Here is a 23,568-nt window from a genome sequence, read left to right as displayed (position 1 = left end):
AGAGTAATCTAAAGCCAGTTTAGCAGCTTGGGAACTGTCCATCTCCAGAGCAGCTTCTGAAAGGAACGGGTTAGAAAAGCCCTCAGCAAGTCCAGGAAACTGGCAGCTGTCTCCAGAGCACAAGAAAGGAGGCAAAGAGCAGAGAGAAGAGAGGAGATGTGATCCCTTTTAGCACTTTCATAGAGGTCCTGAGGCCCAAGGCTTTCCTCTGTCCTGGTAGAACCACTGCAGGGGTCACAGAGGTTTGAGGGGTTTGTTTTGGGGGTGCTGAGGGTCAAAGCCAGGCCCTCCACTTCTGCTCCAGGTGTTCTGTCAGTTCCATCCCTGTCCACGGGCTTGACTTGTAGACTGTGGCTCTGAGCTGCTGGTACCAGCCTTAGTTTGTGTTGTTGTTGTTTAGACGAGACAGCTGTAGGTAGGCCCTGATGGTGATGGTCTCACCTTAGTGATCCGTCTGCCTCCACCCTGAGCGCTGGGATCATAGGCGTGCAGCAGCCCTTACAGCAGGCTTCTTCCGTTCTCATTGCCGCACTCATTCGTGCGCTGACCTTTACCATGCAGGGTGTGTGCTGCTGCCAACCCAGTTGGGATTGGGGATAAACTTCTAAGAATAGAGTCAAAGATGGTCTGGTGGGGTTCCAAATCCAGACTTCTTTTTCATGAGTCATCTGTGGTTTATTAGTTTGCATTTGATCGTATCCTTCTAATTCATGTGTGTGCTTTGTCTTCTCTGTAGGCCTGTTTCCATTTGGGGACCTTGTTTTTCTTCAGATGAGTTGACTGTTTTATCAGCAGTCACTGTGGCAAGGCCCTTAGCTGAATTTCTCTCCTCTGGGCTGGTTTTATTGGCCAGAATGTAGGGAGCAGCCCCGTTTTAATAGTTTATTGGGTTCCCATTTGAAACACGAACTGCAAACCTCCAGGTTTTTGCCTTCAGCGTTTATTTCCATATAACAACAGAGTTTATGGTGTTTGCTCCATGGCCTGTGAATCAGTCCTGTTTTTCAAAGCTGGGCACAGCCTCCGCCTTTGCTGCTGTTTACTGTGAAACTTTTCAGGCCTGCCTGCTTTTGCTTGCCCTTGCTTGCTTTTTTTTTTTTTTAGTCCTTTGTGCATTACTCTATTGATCCCCCTTCTGAGATGATTGAGAGTGATGAGTGCATGTATAGGGCCTCTTGTGGAATAACTTGATTTTCTTGCATACATGTTAAACTAAACACCTTTTTTCATTGCATTATTGCTAGCATAGGAATGCCTTTGTTAAAGCTCCAGCACATAGACTTCTGGCATGTTAACTTTTCCTCTATGTGGCAGATCGTAAGGACAGAGTTTCTAAGAGACTGAGAAGCTCAATTTAAGGGAAATAGTTGTGGGAAACATGCATGTGTGGAGGACAACTTTGGGGAGTCAGTTCTTACTCCCCACATTCTTCTGAGGCTGCGTCTGTCTTATTTCTGCAGTATATACTCCAGGCTAACTGACCCACTAGCTTCCAGGTGTTTTTCCTGTCTCTGTCTTCCATCTCATGTAATCCCATGCATACAGTCCCACTGTATGCATGCCGCTACACATGTGTGGAGGTCAGAGGACAACTCAGGTGTTTGTCCTTGCCTTCCACCTTGATTGAGACAGGATCTTTTGTTGTTTGTACCTAGTATGTGCTGGGATTACAGATAAGCAATTCTGCATCCAGCTTTTTATATGGATTCTAGGGATCAAACTCAGGATTGCACAGCAAGTGCTTTTACCCACTGAGTGTGTGTGTGGGGGGGGTGGTGTGGGGGGGGTGCACAGGTACCCAAAGAAATCAGAGGCATCTAGGGTTTCCTGAAGATAGAGTTATAGGTGCTTGTGAATGGTTGATGTGGGTACTGGGAACCAAATTCAGGTCCTCTCTAAGTGTAATCCATGTTCTTACTGGAATTTATAATTTTTAAGTTTTTATCTATGTGTATATGTCTGTGTAAGTATATGCTATGTGTATGTGGGTGCCCTCCCAGGCCAGCTGTAGTTACAGGCAGCTGTCAGTTGGGTGCTAGGAACTGATCTCAGGTTCTCTGGGAGAGCAGCAAAAGCTCTTAACCTTAGGCCAAGGCTTTTAAAGCTGTTAAACATTAGTGTATACCAAGTGGCCTAGGCTCGGATGCTTTTCCAGAATTCAAGGGCTAGAGCTGCAGCATTATCATGATTAGATATGGAATGGGCAGACAGACCAAGTAACTTGCAGGACATGGCTGGAACAAAAACCACTGTCCACATGAGTTAGCCGAGGGGACAAGTCCTTTTGTGTTGGTTTCCTGGTTAGTCCCCCAAAGGAACTTCTGAACTCTGGGGGAGACCCAAAGTATGCTGCAGAGAAGCCGCTGTCATAAGGTGGCTTCAGGTGGACACGGAACTGGGTGTGCTTTGTTTTGTTTGAGACAAGGTTTCACTCTGTAGCTAGACTGGCCTTAAACTCAGGATCACCCTGCCTGAGTCTCCCAAATGATAGAATTACACAAGTGTGTCAACATACCTGGCTGAAACTATCCTTGATATATCTGTAAGTGCAAAAAAGCAGATCATAGAGTAATCTATAAGGAGAAGGAAGAGTTATAGATGGACAGATCAACACTTAAAACTGGTGACTGAACTCGGAGGCTTGAGTTTATTTTTTAGATTTTTCTGTGGGGTTTTATTAACTGGGCTTTCTTCCACAAAGAAAGTAGGGCTAGGCAGCCGTGTGGTACGAAGACTTGAATCCTAGCACTTGGGAGCTAGAGACTGTCAGGTGTCTGTGAATTTGATGCTAACTTGGTCTACATAGTGAGTTCCAGGCTAGTCAGGGCTGCATAGTGGGCCCTTTCTAAACAAACAAAAAGTAAGCATAGGGGCTGTAGAGATGGTCTACAGTAAAGGCCCTTACTGCCTTTGCAGAGAACCTGGATTTAGTTCCCAGCACCCACATGGAGGCTCACAACTGCCTGCAACCCTAGTTCCGGGGATCCAACCCCCTCTTCTGGCCTCCTTGGGCTGCTTTCATGTACATGGTACACATAAACTCATGCATGCAAACACAGATACGCATAAATAAGTAAATAAATAAATAAATACTCTTCAATCTTTTTAAAACAAGAAGTTAGGCTAGCATAATTTTAATAAGACTTTTAAAATAAAACCAATCAGCACCAAGCAGACATTTCTATCAGTTTAGTAAACCTCCGCTGCCTACCTGCTTTGCTCCAGACGTTGGCCAGGCTCTGTAGAGTCAGCACCATGCAGGTCAGGTGGAGAAATGCCACTTGATCCCTTTTACCATAGAGGGGTGCTAGAGAGGTAGAGTTCTGCACGTAGCTTCTGTGTTAACCCAAGTGTGGTGGTATTGTGTTCCCCAAAATATTGTGTACTCTAATAAATTTATCTGGGTTCAGAGAACAGACAGCCACTAGATACAAAGGCTAGAAAATGGTGGCACTCACACCTTTAATCCTAGCATTCCAGAGATAGAAATCCCTCTGGATCTCTGTGAGTTCAAGGCCACATTGGAAATAGCCAAGCATGGTGACACACGCCTTTAATCCCAGAAAGCCAGCCTTTAATCCCAGGGAGTGGTGGTAGAAAGCAGAAAGATATATAAGGCGTGAGGACCAGAAACTAGAAGATTTTGGCTGGTTAAGCATTCAGGCTTTTGAGCAGTAATTCAGCTGAGACCCATTCCGGATGGGGACTCAGAGGCCTCCAGTCTGAGGAGACAAGACCAGCTGAGGATCCGGCGAGGTGAGATAGCTGTGGCTTGTTCTGTCTCTCTGATCTACCAGCATGGACACCAATAACTCGTCTCAGGTTTGATTTTATTAATAAGAACTTTTAAGATTCCTGCTACACCCAAGGCCTACAGGTCGGGGCGAAAGGAATGCCTTATTGCTGTATATCCTTTGCCTGGGTTGTGAGTTAAACTGAGAGACAACAGATTAACAGTTAAACAAACATTTAAGGGTTGGAGGGTGGCTCATGGGTTCAGTATTTGTCCATAAAGCTGATCACAGTAAAGTATATGTATAATTCCAGCACTCCTATGGTGAGATAGGAAATGGAGGCAGGAGAATTACCTGGAAGATCATGGACCACCTAGCCCAACATACTAGGTACAAACAACAAAAGATCCTGTCTCAAGCAAGGTGGAAGGCAAGGACAAACACCTGAGTTGTCCTCTGACCTCCACACATGTGTAGTGGCATGCATACACACACAGCACATGCAAACACACACACACACACAGAGATTAATAATAAAAATTAAAAACACATTAATTATGTGCATACACACAAGAATCCTACCACATATTAGACTTGAAGAGCCAGATGATTGAAGCTTCTTTACAACTACAAATAGGAACAGAGTCATGGAGTTTTTTAGTTAAAGGCGGCTGAGGGAAATTGTTTCCTTGGTGAATGAAGGCGGCCACATTTCACAAATTAGCTTGTCTCTGAGCAGTCCTGTTTCCTATATACATAGTCTCGCCTGTTCTTACCAATGCAGGTTTCATATAGATAGAAATGTTGGGATGAGAGTTTTGGATAGCTACCCAGTGACTGCTTTCTCAGAATAGCTAGGCCAAAATGTGCCTATAAAGTATATTTTGGAATGCCATATTTGGTGTCCTGTAGTCATATTTTGGGGAGGTTTTGCCAAAACCCCAACAGGTGTCTCCTTGGTTGGCAGGCATGTGCTTACCTGCCGTGTCTTGCACAGGCTGAGGGAAAGCTGCCGTGTGTCACCTTAGCCCTGGCTTGCTGGGTTTTGTCATGGCTGCCTCTTTATCCCACTCACACCGATGGGCTTTCTTTGCTCTTTCTAGGAGGGTGAGCTGATGGCAGTTCAGCTCTTTTCTTTTTTTCATCCTTTCTATTGTCTAAGAAGGCTGTTGGGCTAGTTTCAGTACATAGATAAACAAGTTTGAAATACCCTGTCTGTCTCGGAAGAATTTACCCCAAGGGCTTCTCATATCTGCAGAGGTAACATCAGCCTGTTTGCTTGTTGGGGTGAACTAGAATTGAACTGTTTGCAAGCCAATGAGATAAGCTTTATCTGTTTGTGTTTAAGAAATGTCAGTCCTCACAGGGTGTCTCAGTTTGCCAAACAGCGCCATTTCTGGATTGCCAGCGAGGACTTGGTGGGATTATTTCCTTGCTGTCTTGCTCCTGATTCCTTTTTCTTTGTCTGTCTCTTCCTTTGCTTCTCACACTCAGCAACTGTTTCTTGCGGTTCTTTTTGTTTTGAAATGATCAGCTCTTCTTTGTTTACTTGGGTTTGGGTGCTAGAGATGGAACCCAGGGCCTCACGGGCTCAGCAAGCAATGCTTTAGAACTGAGCTACAGTCCCAGCCCCCCAGCTGTTCAGAGCTGGGCATCATACTTAGTGTCTGAGATACAGTGGGAAAAGCAGATAGCTTTAGTCTGCCTGGGAAAATAGTATACTCTTACTCGAGAGATAGGCGAGCAGGAAGTTGCATGGATGCCTTGCTGTAAGTGATATGATGGGGACAGCATGGGCTGTAGTGTAGAGCCAAGGAAATATACCTCACCCAGAGTCTTTGGGGTGGGTGTGTTATCTGTCTGTCTGTCTGTTTTAAAGCCTGTGTAGCATTTGTGCCATGGCATGCCATGTTTGGTGATCAGATGACAACACAGAGGAGCTTGGTTCTCCTGCTGTGCGGGTCCTTGTGATTGAACCAAGTCACCAGGCTTGCAGCAAGCACCTTGACTTGCAGCACCGTCTTGCCAGCCCCACAACAGGTCATGGATGGAGCTGTTGACAGGTGGATCTTCTAAGAGCTAAAACCTCCTTGGGAGGCCGTTGGGGGTACTACCCTTTGAAGGGAATAAAGTAATGGACCCTGAGTCAGTTCTCATAAGAGCACATTGTTGTAAGAATAATCCTTTGGCGTACTGTGGTTTCTATTCCTGTAATAAGACACCATGACCAAAAACAACTTGAGGAGAAGAGGATTTATTTCAATTTACATTTCCACACCATAGTCCATCACTGAGGGAAGTCAGGACAGGACCTCAAGCAGGACAGGAACCTGGAGGCAGGAGCTGATGCAGAGGCCATGGAGGGGTGCTGCTTACTTGTTTCCCATGGCTTGCTCAGCCTGACTTATAGCACCCAGGACCACCAGGCCAGGGATGACATTGCCCATAGCGAGCCCTCCATCAATCATCATCAATCAAGAAAATGTTCCACAGACTTGTCCACAGGCTAGTCTCATGAGAGCATTTTCTCAGCTGAGGTTCCCTCTTCCAAAATGATTCTAGCTTGTGTCAGGTTGACATAAAACTATCCAGCACACCCTGATTTATGATTAGTTCTCTGGCTTCCTGTCTGATTACGTTTTTCCTTCTACACACTTATAGATGTGATACTATCTGCCTTGATGTCCTTACCAGAGCCAAGCTGATGCTGGTACCATACCCATGAACCTATTGGATAGTGAACAGAAATAAACTTGTTTTCTTTGTGTAGCTCCCCAACCTTAGGTATCTTGTTAGAGCTAATGTAAAACTGTCTCAAACTTGAGATATTAGGAAAGATGTCTTCGAAGAGGCTTGCCTCAGTCGAAAACAGCAGATTCATCTGGAGTTAGCCTGAAAAAAAAGAAGTGGTAACATGGGGGACATATTCCCAGAGAGGATACAACATTTGTCAGAATATGGAGGCTAGACAGAACATAGAATGTTGATGGCATTAAAAGACATTCTATATGACTGGTTATAAAGATGGAAAAGAAAGAAATATCTAGAAAAGTAAGTCAGCTATCAGGCTAATGAACTTAAATATTTTAAAAAAAATCAGTAGGGAGCAATTAATCTTATATACTTATTTGCCACTTTGATGAGAAAAACACAATGACATGATAGTTTTCATTATGTGGCAAATGAGAGATAAGCCTCTTATGTTCCAGGATTTAGAGAAGACTCAGATGTGGTCTAAAATTGTACCATCATTTTGACTTTTTAAAATAAGCTTCTAACATGCATCCCAAAGCCTTTGACCTACCTCCATGAGGCATGAGTCTGAGTGGTGGTTCCTCACTTAGTATGTCCTTGAAAACGCATTTAGTCATGGCAAGCTAGAGGCTAGGATTAGCATAGCATCAGCCACCTGGGACCCAAGGTGCTAGAAATGGTTTGGTATACTTGAATCAAAGTGAGTGAAGTGTGAATTAGGCATCTCAGCTTATCACTTTATCCATCTCATCCTCTCTCTCTTGAGGCTCTGTTTCATGACGCCTAAGAATTGTTAATGTTTTATACCCTTTGGGTAGAGTATGTAAATATTTGGCACAGTCTTTAGGAACTTTTGGTTCATGCCAAGTTGTAGGAATCCTTACCAGCAAGTATATAGAGCTCAGGTCTTCTGTTTGGGTAGCCCTTGGCCCTTTAGGTGAGCTGCATGAGAAACTGCATTTTCTTAAAGTAAGGCTATGAAGAACTTTAGACCCCGACACTTATTTTCTCGGAGTCAGATGTCTCCTTAGAAAACAACTTGTTTGCCAATACCTGATAAGCACACTGATGCGTATGGGCCTGTAGCCTCTAGAATGACCGCAGCGATAACAAAACAGTGAGCCCTCTGTATTTAGGATCTTCGTCCATGAGCTCAGCCAACCGTGGGATGGTAATATTTGCAAGAAACATTGCATGTGTCCTCAACATTATTCCCTAGACAGTGCAGTAGAACAATATGTGCCAAGTATTCATATTGTGTGGGTCTGGCAAGTGTTACAGAACGACTTAAAGGACTAGGCCACTGTGTGAGTACCGATAATTCTCCTATCTGCAGGGGTCTTGGAGCAAGCCCCTCCTCCCATACAGAGAGACAACTGTGTATTTTCAAAAAAGATATAATAAAACAAACTACTCACTCTGAGAAAACAAAACAGTTAAAAAGTTCACAAAATGCTTAGCTTTAAGGTAATGTACCATATACCTCCAGGATAGACGGGCTAGTAAATATTTTCTAAGATAACTGAATGAAGTAATTTGCTGTTTGGAACAGTTAGCTTCAATTCAATTAAAATAATGCCTTTAATCATAGAGTAGTAGTTCAGCAGCCCTTTTATCTGGCAATATTATGGGCAACAGAGCCCAGTTATCTATCAGGACAATTTCTAGATCACAGCCATATGGTCTGTATAAGTGAAACTGCTTGTCTTCCTATCTCACCTTAGAGATATCAGACCACTAGGGAATGACTGATTGCCCTGGCAGTTCCTAACTGGTTCCTCTGTAGGACGATGTGTGCTTTGTGTGTGTTAGTTAAATGGAGAGATGTGTATGGGCAAATGAACTGATGTTTCCACCTGTGATTGTTTTAATAGGTCTGTCCATTCTGTGTTGACTTGTCTCCTTTACTTATTGGTTCCCTGCAGTTCTTTATATATTCTGGTTCCCAGTTGTGTAATCCCATTTGTGACTTGTATTCTTGTCTTGAACTGAAAACGTTTTATTATTAAAAGTTTCAATGTATTAAACCCCTGTTACCTCCATTGCTCAGCTTCAACTGTGGTCAGCATTTTGCCCATCTTAGTTCCTCCATTTCTTACTTTCCTGGAGCTTGTAACCACCATGTCATTTTTCCTATCAATCCCTTTGGTGTACATGACTAAAGGAACTGAAGAAGAAATCAAAGTTAATTCCTCCGTATGCAAACTTCCCTTGCTGGTTTACAAGGTTCTCTGTGTTTGATTTACGGAGCTGGGAACCAGGCAGCTTCTGCACATTGCAGTGAGTCTACTTTCGCTCATTGCTTGGAATGTGTGAGTCTTGAAAGCCTCTTGCTTTATAACACTTTATATCCTTCTGCTGCTGTTGCCTTCTTAGTAGAAGTATGGCTTCAAGCATACTGAGCCAGACCCTCAGCCCCAGCCCTTATTTCTGGATTAATTTTCCTATGCAGTATCTTGCAATAGTGGTTAGCTTGTTCTGTTGGTCCTCCATATTTCCAGGAAAATGGCATTAGAAGTACAAACTTGGTTACGTTTAGATTAACTTTTCCTTTTTTATTTTATTGGGGTTTTTTGTTTGTTTGGTTTTTGAGACAGGACTTTTCTTGGTAGCTCTGGCTGTCCTGGAACTTGCTTTGTAGACCATGCAGACTGGCCTCGAACTCACCGAGATCTGCTTTCCTCTGCTCCCTGAGTGCTAGGATTAAAGGCATGCGTCATCACTGCCTAGCTTAGATTAACTTTTCTTTAGGTAGAATATGTTATAGGTGATGATATGGGTGATTTGTGTGTGTGTGTGTGTGTGTGTGTGTGTGTGTGTGTGTGTGTGTGTGTGTGTGTGTTCGTTCTCATCCTACTTCATCATCTTTTTTTTTTTTTTTTTTTTTTTTTTTTTTTTTACATAAGCTCTTAACTATGTAGCCCTGGTTGGTCTAGAACTCCCTATGTATTATAGACCAGGTTGGCCTCAAATTCATAGCAATCCTCCTGCCTAAGTCTTCCAATTTTGAGGATTGCAGATATGTACCAGCATCGTTGCTATTTTTTTAATTAGTTTTCTAAGTATTAATTTACTGTCCTAGAAAGTGCCAGGAGCTAGGAATCAGCAATTTTGTACCCATACCTTGAGCTCCTGTGACCACAGGGTAATAAAAAGAGAGACTGATACTTGTGCCTGCTGTGGGTTCTTTACAGAAGAGGAACTAGGGATTGAACATGTCTATCCTCTGTCCAGAGGGAGGTTGCTGTGCCTCCCAGGGCTCTGGGTATGTGGGCATCCTGGAATGGAGTCCATAGAAAAGCCCAGTTGCTGCTTCATTGTGCAGAGTGTGCGGTCATGGGAGAACTTGTAGACACCTGTCTCGATGACCTCCATCTACTGCTTTCTTTTAGTGGTGCTGGTGTTTTTAAGACAGGATTTCATGAATTCCAAAGAGGCCTTAAACTTCCTATGTAGCCAACTATTGCCTTGAAATTCTTACTTTTCTACCTCCACTTCCTGAGTGCTGGGATTACAGGCGTTTGCCAATTATATGCAGTTTTGTGTGGTGCTGGGTATCAAACCCAAGGCTTCAAGCATACTGAGCCAGACCCTCAGCCCCAGCCCTTATTTCTGGATTAATGTTGAAGACTAGATGGAAAGGCAATATAGAAAACCCCAGAGCCTTGGGCTTGCCAGACTGTGGTGCTGATTAGATATCAGATGCTAGGGGCTACAGCTAATATTAGTACCGAAGCTTGCACCCATTTCATTGACAGCAATTTAATTGAATTAAATGATGTATTAGACAGAATGCATGGAGTTAGTCTTAATTTGTCAGGGCTAACAACATGGAGACCTCATGGGAAAACTCCCCAAAAGTCAAGACTGTTAAAAACTTTGTTTTCATTATTTCATATTTTTCTTTATGGCTGTTTTTAGGCCTTAGGTACAGTAGAATTTATTCTTGTATATATCCGTTGGGGGGGGGGCTTTTGTTTGCTTTGGTTTGGTTTGGTTTTTCGAGACAGGGTTTCTCTGTATAGTTTTGGTGCCTGTCCTGGCTCTCACATTGTAGACCAGGCTGGCCTTGAACTCAGAGATCTGCCTCGCTCTGCCTCCCAAGTGCTAGGATTAAAGGAGTGCACCACTGCTGCCTAGCTAAGATTCCGTTTTAATGAATTACCTTATCATTACTGATTTGTTTATTTACTTATTTGGTTTTTTGGAATCCATTTTGTTTGTGGAAGTGTCATGTGTAGCCCAGGCTGGCCCTGAATTTCCTGTGTAGTTAAGCTGTTCTGGTATGTCTTGCACCATGACTGGATGAGTCCCCAGCCCTGTGCTTTCCTGGTGGTCTGTGGTGTCTCATATACATTTTAGGATCTCTGCTCGTCACTTACACACACAGGGCCCAGAGTTTTTCTTAGAATCATAGTGCATATGTACAGATTGGGAGTTTAATCTGTGTAATAGTAAATGCGTTAGCCCTTGTGCAAAGTGTGGCGCCATCTTCCTATTTCAGGAGCATCTTCTTACTAAAAATAGGACAGGATAGGTAAGATGCTCAGTGGGTAAAGGCTCTGACTGCTGACAAACCTGGGACCCACCTAGTGGAAGGGAAGAAAGGAAAGAAGGAAGGGAGGGAGAAAAAAAGAAAAAGAAAGGAGAGCAAGCCCTGAATGCAGAAATGTATTTGAGATGAATCTAGATCATAGACGTTCGTGTGAAAGGCCAAACCATAAAGCATTCAGAAAAAAATTGTTACTCTGAAGGAGGCAGAGATTTCTTAGGTTGTATAATACATGAGTAACAGAAAGGAAAATGATAAATTACTGGACTTAATATTTAAAATTTTCTCATCTAAAGACACTATTAAGAAGTAAGCTGACTCAGGAGAAAAATGTCCATGTTGTGTATGTGACAGAGGAAAAACACAATGTGTTTTTAAGGTTGGTAAAAATATTTGAATAGGAAGCCACACGATGGCTAAAGCATAGATTGCTCAACATCATCAGCCATCCAGGATATGCAAAGCAAAATCACAGATGTCACAAGTGTGACTAAAATGGAAAAACAAGGTAAAAGCCATCAGCAAGCCCTGGGAATGGTGGAGACCCATCGTAACCTTGACTTTCTGATGTTGGCGTATAGAGTCATGGAGCTGTTTGGGAAACTTTCCTAAATGGTAAGCAGATGTCATGTTTATTCTCAGATATTAGCCCAGAGAAATGACAAAATATGATCAAGAAAACCTTGTTTGAGACTGTCAGGATAGCAGTTGTATTCAGAATACCCCCCACAAATGAAAGGTGCCGGTGCCTGCCAACAGAAGGAATTACAGACTTCTGTGTGCACATGGTGGAATTTTACTTAGCAGAAAAAGCCAGACTGCTGCTACCGCCAGTATTGTGGACAAATCTCAGCAACTTTCTGCCAAGTGAGAAAAGCCAGACAAAAATTAAAAAATGTACCACTGCGTTTTTGTGAAAGTTTAAAATAGATGAAACTAAACTGTGGTAATAGAAATGAAATCAGTGGTTGCTTGGGGAGGCAGGAGCTGGCTGGGGAAGGAGCATTATGGGAAATCATGAGTCTTGATGGTAGTCAATTTGCGTGTATGTGTGAGCCGACTGGCAAGACAAGATCTGAGCAATTTGCTGTCGGCATAATGCTTCAGTTTAACAAACAGTGACCTGCGTCTTTACTTCAGGAGCATCTGTCTAGAGTTGAAACAGTGGGCAGCTTGTGAGTATTTCTTTATAGTCAGGCCTTCTCTTTAATCGCGTTAACAGACGGGCCTTTTTCCTAAACGCTTTACTAAGTTTGAGCTTTTGGCCTACTGTGTGTGCAGCCTGAGGAACTATTTTTAGCACTTCTCTGAGTTCGAGAGCAGTTTCTGTAAATATGGGAAAGATGACCTTACAGGTATTGACTCACTCACCCAGTCCTTACCTGTGGTGCCAATCTCCAGAGCAGTGGCTCTCAGTTGTTTCTCCTGTGGTCTTCTCACATGCATTTGGTAGTGTCTAGAGACATGGTCATCGTCACGATTCGAGAGACAGATGCTGTGTACTGGCATCTAGTGGGTAGAGACCATCCTGTACTGCAAAGGACACCCCCACCCCTGCAGAATTGCTTCGTCCCACATCACATGGCGCCAAGTCTGGGAACCTTGTTCTAGGCCTCTCCTTGTCACTGAAGTCAGTCTGTCCACTGTTGGCTGTAGTCCGCGTCACTGAAGTCAGTCTGTCCGCTGTTGGCTGTAGTCCGCGTCACTGAAGTCAGTCTGTCCGCTGTCGGCTGTTCCCCGCCCCAATCAGTTGTGCAGACTTGGCGTGTTCCCATTACATATCTCTCCCCTGACTGAAGTGCATAGCACGTGTTTGTAAGTGTGTGTCATCTCAACTATGGAGGTAAGTCCGTGCATCAGAAGCCCTTCCAACTGTGCATCGTGTGTGTTGACTTAAATGTAAGAGCTCCAGGTTTTCATTACATAGCCGGATAGGACCTCACTGCTTCCCTTTAAGGAGGGAAGGTGAGGGCTTTCTTCTCGAATCAGAGGATAGCAAAGGTAACAGTTCTCTTTTATTTCTTCCTCCACAGAATGACGGGAAGAGAGTTTTTCTCACGCTTTCCAGAACTGTATCCATTTCTTCTCAAACAGTTGGAAACTGTAGCCAGTACAGTGGACAGGTAAGGCAAGAACATACTGGATGAAGTGTAGTCACAATGCTTGGACAGGGTGGCTCCTGCCTGCAGTCCCAGCCCTCAGGAGATGGAGATAAGAGGATTGCCACCAGTCTAAAGCTAGCCTGGGCTACACAGGCAGATCTTTCTCAAGAAAACAAATCCTGGGAGAGGAGGAGCTGTGGAGAGATGGCTCAGCAGTTAAGAACGCTGTCTGATATTCCACAGGACCCAGGTTCACTTCCCCACACCCACATGGTCTCACAACTGTCTAAATCCAGGTCAGGGGATCCAGTGCCGCCTTCTGGCCTCTGTAGGCAGCAGGTACAGTGAGGTACACAGACATCCATGCAGCAAACACCTGTCCGCATAAAATAAAATAATGAAGTGAAGAACAAGCAAACACTGGAGGAGATGAAATGACTCCGTGGCTTAAGCCTGACCCCTGAACTTGATTTCTAAGACCTGCATTGTGGACGTAGAGAGCCAGCTCTTGAAACTGTCTTCTGACTTTCCCAAGTGTGCTTTGACACGTACACACACGGTGGTGGTGGGGAGGATTTAAAATACATTTTTTAAAAATTTTAGCGATAATAATTACATTATTTTTCCTTTTCCTTTTCTCCCTCTAAATCCTTTCATGTACCTCCCCTTGCTCTCTTTCAAATTCCTGGCCAATTTTTTTTAATTGTTGGTGTGTGTGTGTGTGTGTGTGTGTGTGTGTGTGTGTGTGTGTGTGTGTGTGTTCTTGGATTCATAAATATAACCTGCCCAGTCCTATGTTACTTGTATCCACATGTTTTCAGGGCAGACCGGTTGGTATTGATGACCAGCTGGTGTGTTCTTTCCCAGGAAGATAGTCCTCCCACTCCATAGGAACTTCCCTCTTCCACATTAGCATGTCTGTTGGTGTCTTTGTTTGGTTGTGTTTAGGCAGCCATGTTGGCAAGACTTCTTGGGTATAGCTTCTGACATGTCTAGAAGACACAGTCTTACAGCAAGTGGAAGTTTAAAAATTAAAAACAAAAACCCAAACACCAAGCAAGGTGAAGGAGCTCATGAGGCTTCCCCTCTCCCTGAGGGTCTGTAAGTGGTGGTGCAGCCACCAGTAAGTAACCATGCTCCTGTGACTTGCCTTTCACCCCTGCTTCTCTTACCCACTGTAATGAAACTCACAGAAATCAGAGGGATCGCAGGTAGGAGGGCATGAAAGAGGATCAGAAATTTCATATGCAGTTATCACTACGTGTACTTAATGTGTCCTAATACATAACGTTCCTTAAAGTTTTATTTTCATTTATGTGTCTGTCTGCATGTTGGTGTGTACATGCACGTGGGTGCCCACAGAGGCTAGAAGAGGGCGTCAGATCACCTGGAGACATGGCTCAGTGGTTAAGAGCACTGCTGCTCTTTTAGAACCCACGTTCCCAGCACCCATGTCAAGGCAGATCACAAACGCCTTTCACTCCAGTCCCTGGGGATCTGATACTCTCTTCTGGTCTTCATGGTTTTATATATACACATATGCACGTAGATATACACATATATACATAGAGGGAGATACACATAAAAATTTTTAGATTAAAAGAAATTTGTTTTTCCATAAAGTGGAAAGCCTGCAAGCCTGAAGACTTATGTTCAGTCACCACCACCCATATAAAAAGTTTGATGTAGTGGCATGTACACTTGTAATTCCAGTCCTGGTGATGCACACATAAAAGGACCCTAAGGCTTGCCAGTCAGCCACACTAACCTGTTGGGTAAACCCCAGGCCCCAGTGGGAGATCCTGTCTCGAAAGAAAAGGTGGGATTGGCAAGATGGTTCAAGCCTGATGACCCGTCTTGTGTGCACCAAACCCACGTTACAGGTGGAAGGAGAGTACCACCAACTCACAAGTTGTCCTCTGACCTCCCCATCACATGCACAATAATAATAAATATCCTTTTAATTTAAGTTTTAAAAGGGCTAAGTTGGGCAGTTCCTGGAGATTGACATTCAAGGTTGACCCCTTGCCTACACACACACACACACACACACACACGAATTATTTCTTCCTCTTATTTTCTAAGATCTCTGTTTAGATACTAAATTCACTTAATAGATCTTACGATTTTGTATTACTGGCCTGTTGCAGCTCCCACTGTGAAAGTACAGCAGTTTGTTAATTAATCAGGTCACCTATGATCAGATGTAGGTCTGCTTGAGCAAAAATGACCAGTGATTTTAGAAACATAGAGCAGAGTCATTTAAGAGGACTTTGTGGCTCCTCGGACTGGAGAGAAATGTTCTCCTTTCCTCTCAGTCTTAATCTATAGCCGACAGTAGACTTTACTACAGAGGGCATCTTAGACATGCTTTTTTTCACGTCTTTGTACTGGTGTGAATGCATATGACTTGTCTGTAGTGAGAAGATGTAATTATCATCGATGACATTTACTTTTGTTGTGATACATTTTCTCTAATTGCTGGTTTGTGCGGGTAGGATTTTCTGGTCCTGGTGAGTAATGGCCTATTCATGCTTTCTCAACCCCGTCAGACATGGCAAGCTTCACAGTGCCTGCTCTGGACACACAGCCTGCTGGAGAAAGATTGGCTTTGCCAGAGACCTCACGTGTGCACATTAAAGTGAAGGGGGACAGTGACAAACTGTGTCTGATAGTGCCTGACTTCTTCAGTCTGAAATCCTTGATGTATAATGTCTTCTTTGCAGCGAGACGGGAGAGCCTGATCGCCACCCCAGCATGTTCCTCTTGCTCTTGGTGCTGGAGAGACTCTACCCATCTCCGATGGATGGCACGTCGTCTGCACTCAGCTTGGCACCCTTTGTTCCTTTCATTATCAGGTAGTGTCCTGGTATAGGGGACTTGAGGGAAATGCCTTATCTTGTTCTTGTTTGGGGAATTATAAGTAGCATATTGTCTTAGGAAGCCATTGTGTGAAATGGGGCCAGTGAGGCTTTCTACCATGCTCCTGCCTGGTGGCTAGTGCTTCAGAGGAAGGTGCTTAGACTGTGGGTGTGGTGCAGGCTCCTGAGAACCTGCAGTGTTGGTAGCGTTTCCCTTGGAGCCCTGCTGATGGGTGTGTGGTGTTGACAGGAGATAGCTCTTTTGAAAACACTGCCTAGGGTTCGCATTGTACTCTACTAGGCCAGCCAACACATGTGTGGAGCAGGCCTGATCCTAGCGTCCGTTCCCGTCCTGTGGTGTACAAGACTGTCAGAACATCTATCTGGCTCTTGACTCTGGAGGAGTCAGAGCATTCAGGGCCTGGCATGCCTGTGCCAGTGCCACATAGCCCATGGTCCCAATTACCTTCTCATTCAAACTTGGAGTGCTTACAAAGATCTCCAAGCATAGAGTGCATGTGGACACACACCAACTACAGCTGTTCTTGCTACAGCTTCTTTGGAGGGACCAAAGGCTCTGTTACCTCTGTGGAGGTGTCTGTCACCGTCTGATCACTTTTATTTTGGATGACGCACCTTAACATGCCGGCCTCCAAAAAACATTTGTATTGTCTAGCCGTCATAGTTTTAACAGTTTTCGCGTTTCTCCTTAATTTCTTGTCTAGTTGGTGCGTTTAATGTATCTACCGAAAGATCGAAATGGACTTGGACAAAAACATGAAACTTGAGAGAGTGTGTTTATTGTTTGTGTGGTACTTTGGGCTCTGTTTCCTGGTCTCACGTAGCTGACTTACGCATTTCCATGTGAGAAACCATTAAACACAAGATTCTGACATGTGATTGCTCTGACCATTTGTTTGCCAGAGCCGGAGCTGTGGCTGTGTTATCTTTGATCACAGAGATGACTCACTCAGACGGGTTTCTGTTTCCTGATACACAGTTACTGACTGCCTCATTCAGCATTTGGTGATTCATTTTAGAAATTTGGGTGGTAAATTTTACTTTCAAGAGCCTTAACAGTGTTCTCTTTCATGAACACTTGTAGGAGGAAGGTGGGGGCTAAGTGGTGTTTTCAGAAAGTCGACACAAGGGGAAAGGTACAAGCAGAGAACCACAGTGTACATTAGAAACCAGGATATGCCATGGGCCCTCATCGTCTGCCTTGAGAACACTTGCTTTGCAGAGGCTTTTATAAACTTTCTGTGGTCTGCTGCTCCTAGAAGCAGGAAGTTGCTGCATTGAAAATATCCTTCCAAATGAACCTGTTTATATATCATCTGAGTATATACATGGTCTTGAGAAATAGTCAAAGATTACATTAATATAGAAGATTTAAACATTATTCTGAAACCAGGTTGTTGGGAGCAGTGAAGTCCTTAGTGTGTTGTTAATGTGCATGTGGCCATGTCAGTGACCCCAGTACCTCAGACCCATGGGAATGGCAAAACCTTTCCCTGGATGAAGCCTAGAGGTATGACAAAGCCTTTCACCCTTGTGGCCATGGTGATAGTGTCTGCAGGAAAAGTTCAGAGCTGCTCCCCACGACCCACATTGTGAGCCCAACCAGGTTCATGGCCTGAAGACTGCTCCTTTACAAAGACTGCTCCTATCGAGATGAGCTAAACCTGCCTCCTTTTTCAGTTGTGTATAATAACCCTGCCTTCTTGTTTATCTTATGTAGTAACCCTGCGTCCTTCTTCAGCTAGCTGTATGCAACACTCTCATCTCGCGGTTCAAATGTAAATACGTATAACTATATAATAAACACACTAAGCTTCCAATGTGCTATTACAGAGTCTACTACCTGATCCTAGATTTTCTCTGTCTGTGTGTCTTGTCTGTCCATTCCGCATTCCCTCATTGCACCTAGTTAGGGTTCTAGGGCTCAAACTGTGCAAGGATGTGGCACCAGATTAGAACACAGTTTGGGTTAGTTTATTTGATTCATTTGTGTTACTTGGTTTTACAGTGTTGGGGATCAAACCCAGGGCCTTGCTCATGCTTGGTAGGTACTCTACCATTGAACTGCATTCCAGCCCTGTATGTTTAAAAATCTACCCAAAAGATCTGGAAAGATGGTCCAGCAATTAAGAACACTTCTTAGCCGGGCGGTGGTGATGCACGCCTTTAATCCCAGCACTCGGGAGGCAGAGCCAGGTGGATCTCTGTGAGTTCAAGGCCAGCCTGGGCTACCAAGTGAGTCCCAGGAAAGGCGCAAAGCTACACAGAGAAACCCTGTCTCGAAAAACCAAAAAAAAAAAATAAATAAATAAAAATAAAGAACACTTCTTATCAGCCGCGCGGTGGTGGCCCATGCCTTTAATCCCAGCACTCAGGAGGCAGAGCCAGGGGGAATCTCTGTGAATTCGAGGCCAGCCTGGTCTACAGAGCAAGATCCAGGAAAGGCGCAAAGCTACACAGAGAAACCCTGTCTCGAAAAACAAAACAACAACAACAACAACAAAAAAAAAAAAAAAACACTTGTTATCAAAGCAGACCAAGGTTTGGGTCCCAGAATTCATTTGATGACTCACAACTGCCTGTAATTCTAGTTCCAGGGAATCCAACACCCTTTTTTGATCTCCATGGGCATTAGGCATGCACATGATGCACACACATACATGCCAGCAGAGCACCCATACACATAAAATAAATAAATCTAAGAGATTTTTAAAGAAAGAGTCTGCCCAAGCTTGTTTCTCTGTCAGCATGAATCTTAGAAATTACTAATTGGGATTTTCCATGTTCTGTGTGGGTACTGTTAGGACTGTTACACTGTCTTGGAACAGAAATGCTCATATTAGCCCCAGCATCTTGTTTACAGTTTTTAAGGTCTTGTGTATTTTTCTGTTCTCCATCCAGATACACAGCCCTTTCCCACATTAATGAGGTGCCTTTCATTTAAGACCATTCACCCTTCAGTTGCAGTAGCACAGAATATTCATGTTTTAAAAGGAACCCAAGTGGCTTTCTGAATGTAGCTCATCAGTGCCTACTTGTCTGGCTTTCTAGAGGCCAGAGGTCTTTTTTGAGGCCAAAAGGGGCCAGGAGTCTTTGAGTTCCCTTTCACAGGCAAGTTCGAGCTTCCAGTGGAAAATTCCAGGAAACCACATAGTACCATCCTAGAACCCTGACTGGAGAGGCCTGAACAGAGCAAAGGCCCAGACTAAGGAGACATGGTTCTGTGTGACTTCCCGCTGTGACACTGGCACCAAGCATTTATCCTGCCCTGGACTGACATGGTACTCTCTGTGTGTGCATAGTGCCTCCTCCCGCTAAAAAGGAGAGCTCAGGACCTCCCTAACCTGGAGAAATCTCCTCACTGCAGTTCACTGTTTGGAGAGCCCCTGTACAACGTCCTTCTCCCCGCCCCAGACCCTGCAGCCCCCCTTCTTTCAGCTTCATTTATTTTCAGTACCGATCTTCCCCAGTCCATTTGCTCGCTGTTCTCAGTTTCAAAATGATACCCGCTGTCTTTCTTTCTCTGGCAAATACTACGCACCAATGACAAAACCAATATGTACCCTTTGACATCATGCATAGAAACCTACGTGGGGGACATTTCACATTGAGATGTGAAATCATTGAGATGATCTAGTCAACAAGGGGTAGGGACGCTTGTGTTTCATGTATTTCAACACATTGCATGGAACCTTAGGACTAGACCAGTTTTACCAAAGAGGAAGGTAGAAATAGAAAAACCGAGAGTTGGTCCTTTTAGGCCTGTGACCTTGGGAAATAATACTGACTCTGATCTTGTTTCCCTTGAATATTGCATAATGCAGATGATTACATTGCACCTTCTCCAGGTTATAAAGCAAGGCAGTTTGTCTTCTGTGCTGGAGTATTGTGGGTCTTACAGGAAATAATAATGCGTTTCTATTTCACTTGAGATTCTGGTACCAGGAGCTCTCCTTTAAGTCTATGCATTATATTGCTGCTTTTGTTTTTTGGATTTGTTGTTGTTGTTGTTTATTTGTGTTTGTTTTGAGATGGATTCTCCTGCAGCCCAGACTTTCCTGAACTTTGTATGTAGCCTAGATGATCCTCTTGCCTCCACTTCCCAAGCACCCAGATAATGGGCATGTGCCAGTGTGCCAAGTTTATGCAGTGCTAGGAATTGAACTCAGGAATTAACTACGTGCCATGCATCTATACATTTTATTTGTACTTGCTCTGATTTCCCAGACTCCTTTTAGGTAAGTAGAGGGCAACATTTGCTTTCTAGAGACAAAAGAGGCAAGCAGCATGGTTCCGGCATCACCAGGGTGGAAGTCTGGGCTGCTCCTTTCCTGTGCACTGGGCTCCTGATGGCTGCTCTCCTTCCTTGTCATTACCACCGTTAGATTATACTGTAATGCTCAGTGCTCGCTCCTCGTCATAAACTGTGATCTCCTAACATGCAAACAGCTAGTGGCATTGGTGTTTGGGGGCCCTTTCTTCTACCTAGTACAGGTTTGGGCACTGAGTTAAATTGAGTAATGCAGAAATGAAACTAGCTTAGAGTCAAAACTGTGTGTGTGAGCAGATTTGTGTATTCTGAAGAATTCAAGGACTCCCAGCCTTGTATTAGTGGAACTGCATGTTGTAGCCATGGTCATGGTTTATATAGAAGGAGCCTCAGCCGGGTTCCATGTTTTACCTGGCCTTTGAGGAGCCCTCTGTTCTATTAGGAGCTTTGACATTTGCTTATATTTTGATTCGCCTCTCTGACTTTCTGTTTCCTTTTCAAACAAGTTTCAATCAAATTAAGCTCTTGGACTGAATGTTACCTTGGTCCTCTCTGGCCTCATGAGCCTTGACCTTTCCGGATTATGAACTCCTCCCTATCTGTCCATTAGAGGGGCCCTGTGAAAGTCTTGACTTTCAGTACCCTGCTGCAGGGGTTAGGGTCATAGAAGAGAAGCCTGAATGGATAAGGATAGAAGAAGAGGCACGACACTGTTTTTCTGTTGAAATTCATACAGTTATAATGAAGCCAGACATGTAAGGGAAAGTCCGCCCCCCCCCCAGACTAATACAGCAAGAATAGAGGACCAGGTAGGAGAGCCACACCGGGATGGGGCTAAATGTCCTGCTTACAGAATAGCACTTGTGGTTTATGTGTGAAGGAATTCTAGAGGTGATCATCTGTAATAGGGGAAGAAGAGAGGGGGCTTTTATGGCTGCATGTGGTGGTGGTGCACACCTTTAATCCTAGCGCCTGGGAGGCAGAGGAGAATCTTTTCGAGTTCGAGGCCAGCCTGCTCTACATACAGAGCTCTAGGACAGCCAGGACTACACAGAGAGACGCTGTCTTCAAAACAAACAAAACAAACTGGTGTGTAATTACTATCGTATTTGATTTGCAGAGTAGCAGTGTCTTTGCAGCACGTGTACGGTGTGTAGCGCACATCAGTGCAAGTGCACCACCTCAGACAGGACACTGAGACTCCGAAAGAGCAGGCTTTTTTTAGCACTTGCTTTGACATGTCTCTGCCAGTAAATGGGAAGGAAAACCCTGAAGCCAGATGGAGGTTGGGTACTAGGAAATGTGCACAGTGTTCTGTGAGTAAGAGCATGTCCCAGGACTCAAGTAATTGACAGACACGGGTTCAAAAGTCAGCTCAGAATCGTGCCAGCAATTTGGGGGCTGTGGGGCATGGAAATCTTGTGCCAGCAGCCTTTAAAAGCAAGGAGAAGGCATATTTTTATATTACCACATAGTTGTACTGATAGCAGTTGTTCCCGGCTGGTTCTTAAGTGTAGCACTTAGGAGTATTCTAGGCTTCAGTTGCTGAGAACTAGGAAGGAATCCCCAAGAATAAGTCATATCTGAGTCACCTCAGTGTTTGGGTGACATTACCATGCTGGTGGATGTGCAGCTTTATTCAGTATCTGAATTACTTAAGTGAAAATAGACTCGATTGCAACTTTTATAAAATGTGTGTATAACAGGCAAAGGAATAAAAATGCAAAAATCTTCAGAAATGAGAGTAGCAAACACAAACTCAGACTCACACCCTCTCACACCCTTTACCTCTGTGTGGCTTAGGGAATGGAGGCAACTGAGGAGCCATGAACTCAGAGTTTTAATTTTATTTATGATGTGTATTTTTTTTTTTTTTTTGATGCTTGGTACTGGGCAAATAGTTAGATGTCTTATTAGTCTCTATACTCCTTTGTTTTTCTTTTTCTGTATGTCTGATATATTCCTTGATTGAAAGTAGAGGCTGGCAAGTTGACTCACCAGGTCAAGGCCACCAAGCCAGGACCCTCATGGTAGAAGGAGAAAGCGGACTCCTGCGAGCGGTCCTCTGAATCCGACACAGTAAGGGCTTTTGTAAATATATGGTCCAAATGGCTTTGGGAAACTGTATTGGTGGGTTGAGACTAGAGATATGTACCACGTTAGGATTGAGGGGTGTCTGCTTTCATATCGGAGAACCGGGGGCAGTGATGGCGCCGCTGCTGGGGAGAGCAGAGCTTGCTGGAGTCCTCCTGAGCTCCCTGGGTCCGTCTGTTTATTCTTCTGCTCTGGGGTCCCCATTTTAGGAGGGCCAGTGATAGGCTAATATTTATCTGGGGCAGTGTCCATGATGTGGAGGAAGCGAGACATCTGGAAGCAGTTAGAGCGGGGAAGACTGGGTAGAGACAACATGGGAATGGCCTTCGCATCCTGGAGGCTGCCGTAGGGGAAGGCCCGTAATTTGTCATCTTTTCTCCCAGTGGGGAAGTAGGAGAGTGCAGCTCTGAAGACAGGAAGAGTTTTGTGAAAGGCAGTGTTCTCCATCAAACGCATGACTAGATAGATTTCCTCCTACTGAGCTGCTCAGCAATGAGAGTGCTTGAGGAAAACTGATCAATCGATCGATCAGATGGTGGACATGCTTCCCAAAGGGTCTCTGTGATGCATCTGAGGTTGGGTAGGATGCTGTCAAGGCATCTGTCTGTTTGTGATGTCTTATTTCAGAACACTGAAGAGCTCAGCCACAGTTCCCAAGTGGGTGGTGAGTCAAATGATGAGCCTTGTTCTAAATGTCTCACACCTATTTGTACACTTTTATGAGTTCTCCAGTCTTACAAACAAAAGAATGGGGGAGCCATTTTGGTATGACCCACAAAGTTGTGGTGGTCTGTTCCTAAGTGATGCCCTCCAGGAATTAATCCACTTAAATTTAGCTTCTAAGTAACTTCTCTAACTTTGTTCTGGATGGTTCTGAGAACACTCTTGGCCTGTGTGATGTTATGTCTGAAAAGCACTCCTTATTGATTTAATTATCTTTTTTTGTGGTTGCTGAATTTTCTTTCATTCCAGATGTTGGCTTAAGTTACATTTGTTTTCTGACAAGTATAAGGACCATCTGAGTCTTGAGAAGTCAGAGGTGGCTCTTCTGAAGTGACTGGAATAAATAACTGTTTGTTGTCCGCAGTTCTTAACGGATCTTTTGAACAGAGACGCCTGGGGAGAGAGTTTTGCAGTCCCCAAGTCTTGCCCATTGTACATGGAAACACCTAAAAATTGG

General features: G+C 44.2%; 1 protein-coding gene across 3 annotated transcripts in view; it reads left to right on the top strand.

Annotated features, from left to right (window-relative positions):
* The window catches only part of Thada (THADA armadillo repeat containing), a 294,771-nt gene that overhangs the window by 121,924 nt on the left and 149,279 nt on the right, over positions 1 to 23,568 (top strand). For all 3 annotated transcript variants that reach the window (XM_006990503.4, XM_076558882.1, XM_076558883.1), the window contains 2 exons: positions 13,074 to 13,163; positions 15,869 to 16,000. In XM_006990503.4, coding sequence (XP_006990565.1) covers positions 13,074 to 13,163; positions 15,869 to 16,000 — 222 coding nt within the window. The remainder of the gene's footprint in view (positions 1 to 13,073; positions 13,164 to 15,868; positions 16,001 to 23,568) is intronic.

The sequence above is a fragment of the Peromyscus maniculatus genome, chromosome 22 (assembly GCF_049852395.1).
Source record: "Peromyscus maniculatus bairdii isolate BWxNUB_F1_BW_parent chromosome 22, HU_Pman_BW_mat_3.1, whole genome shotgun sequence".
NCBI classification, from domain to species: Eukaryota; Metazoa; Chordata; class Mammalia; order Rodentia; family Cricetidae; genus Peromyscus; species Peromyscus maniculatus.
This window is presented reverse-complemented; position numbering and strand designations above follow the sequence as displayed.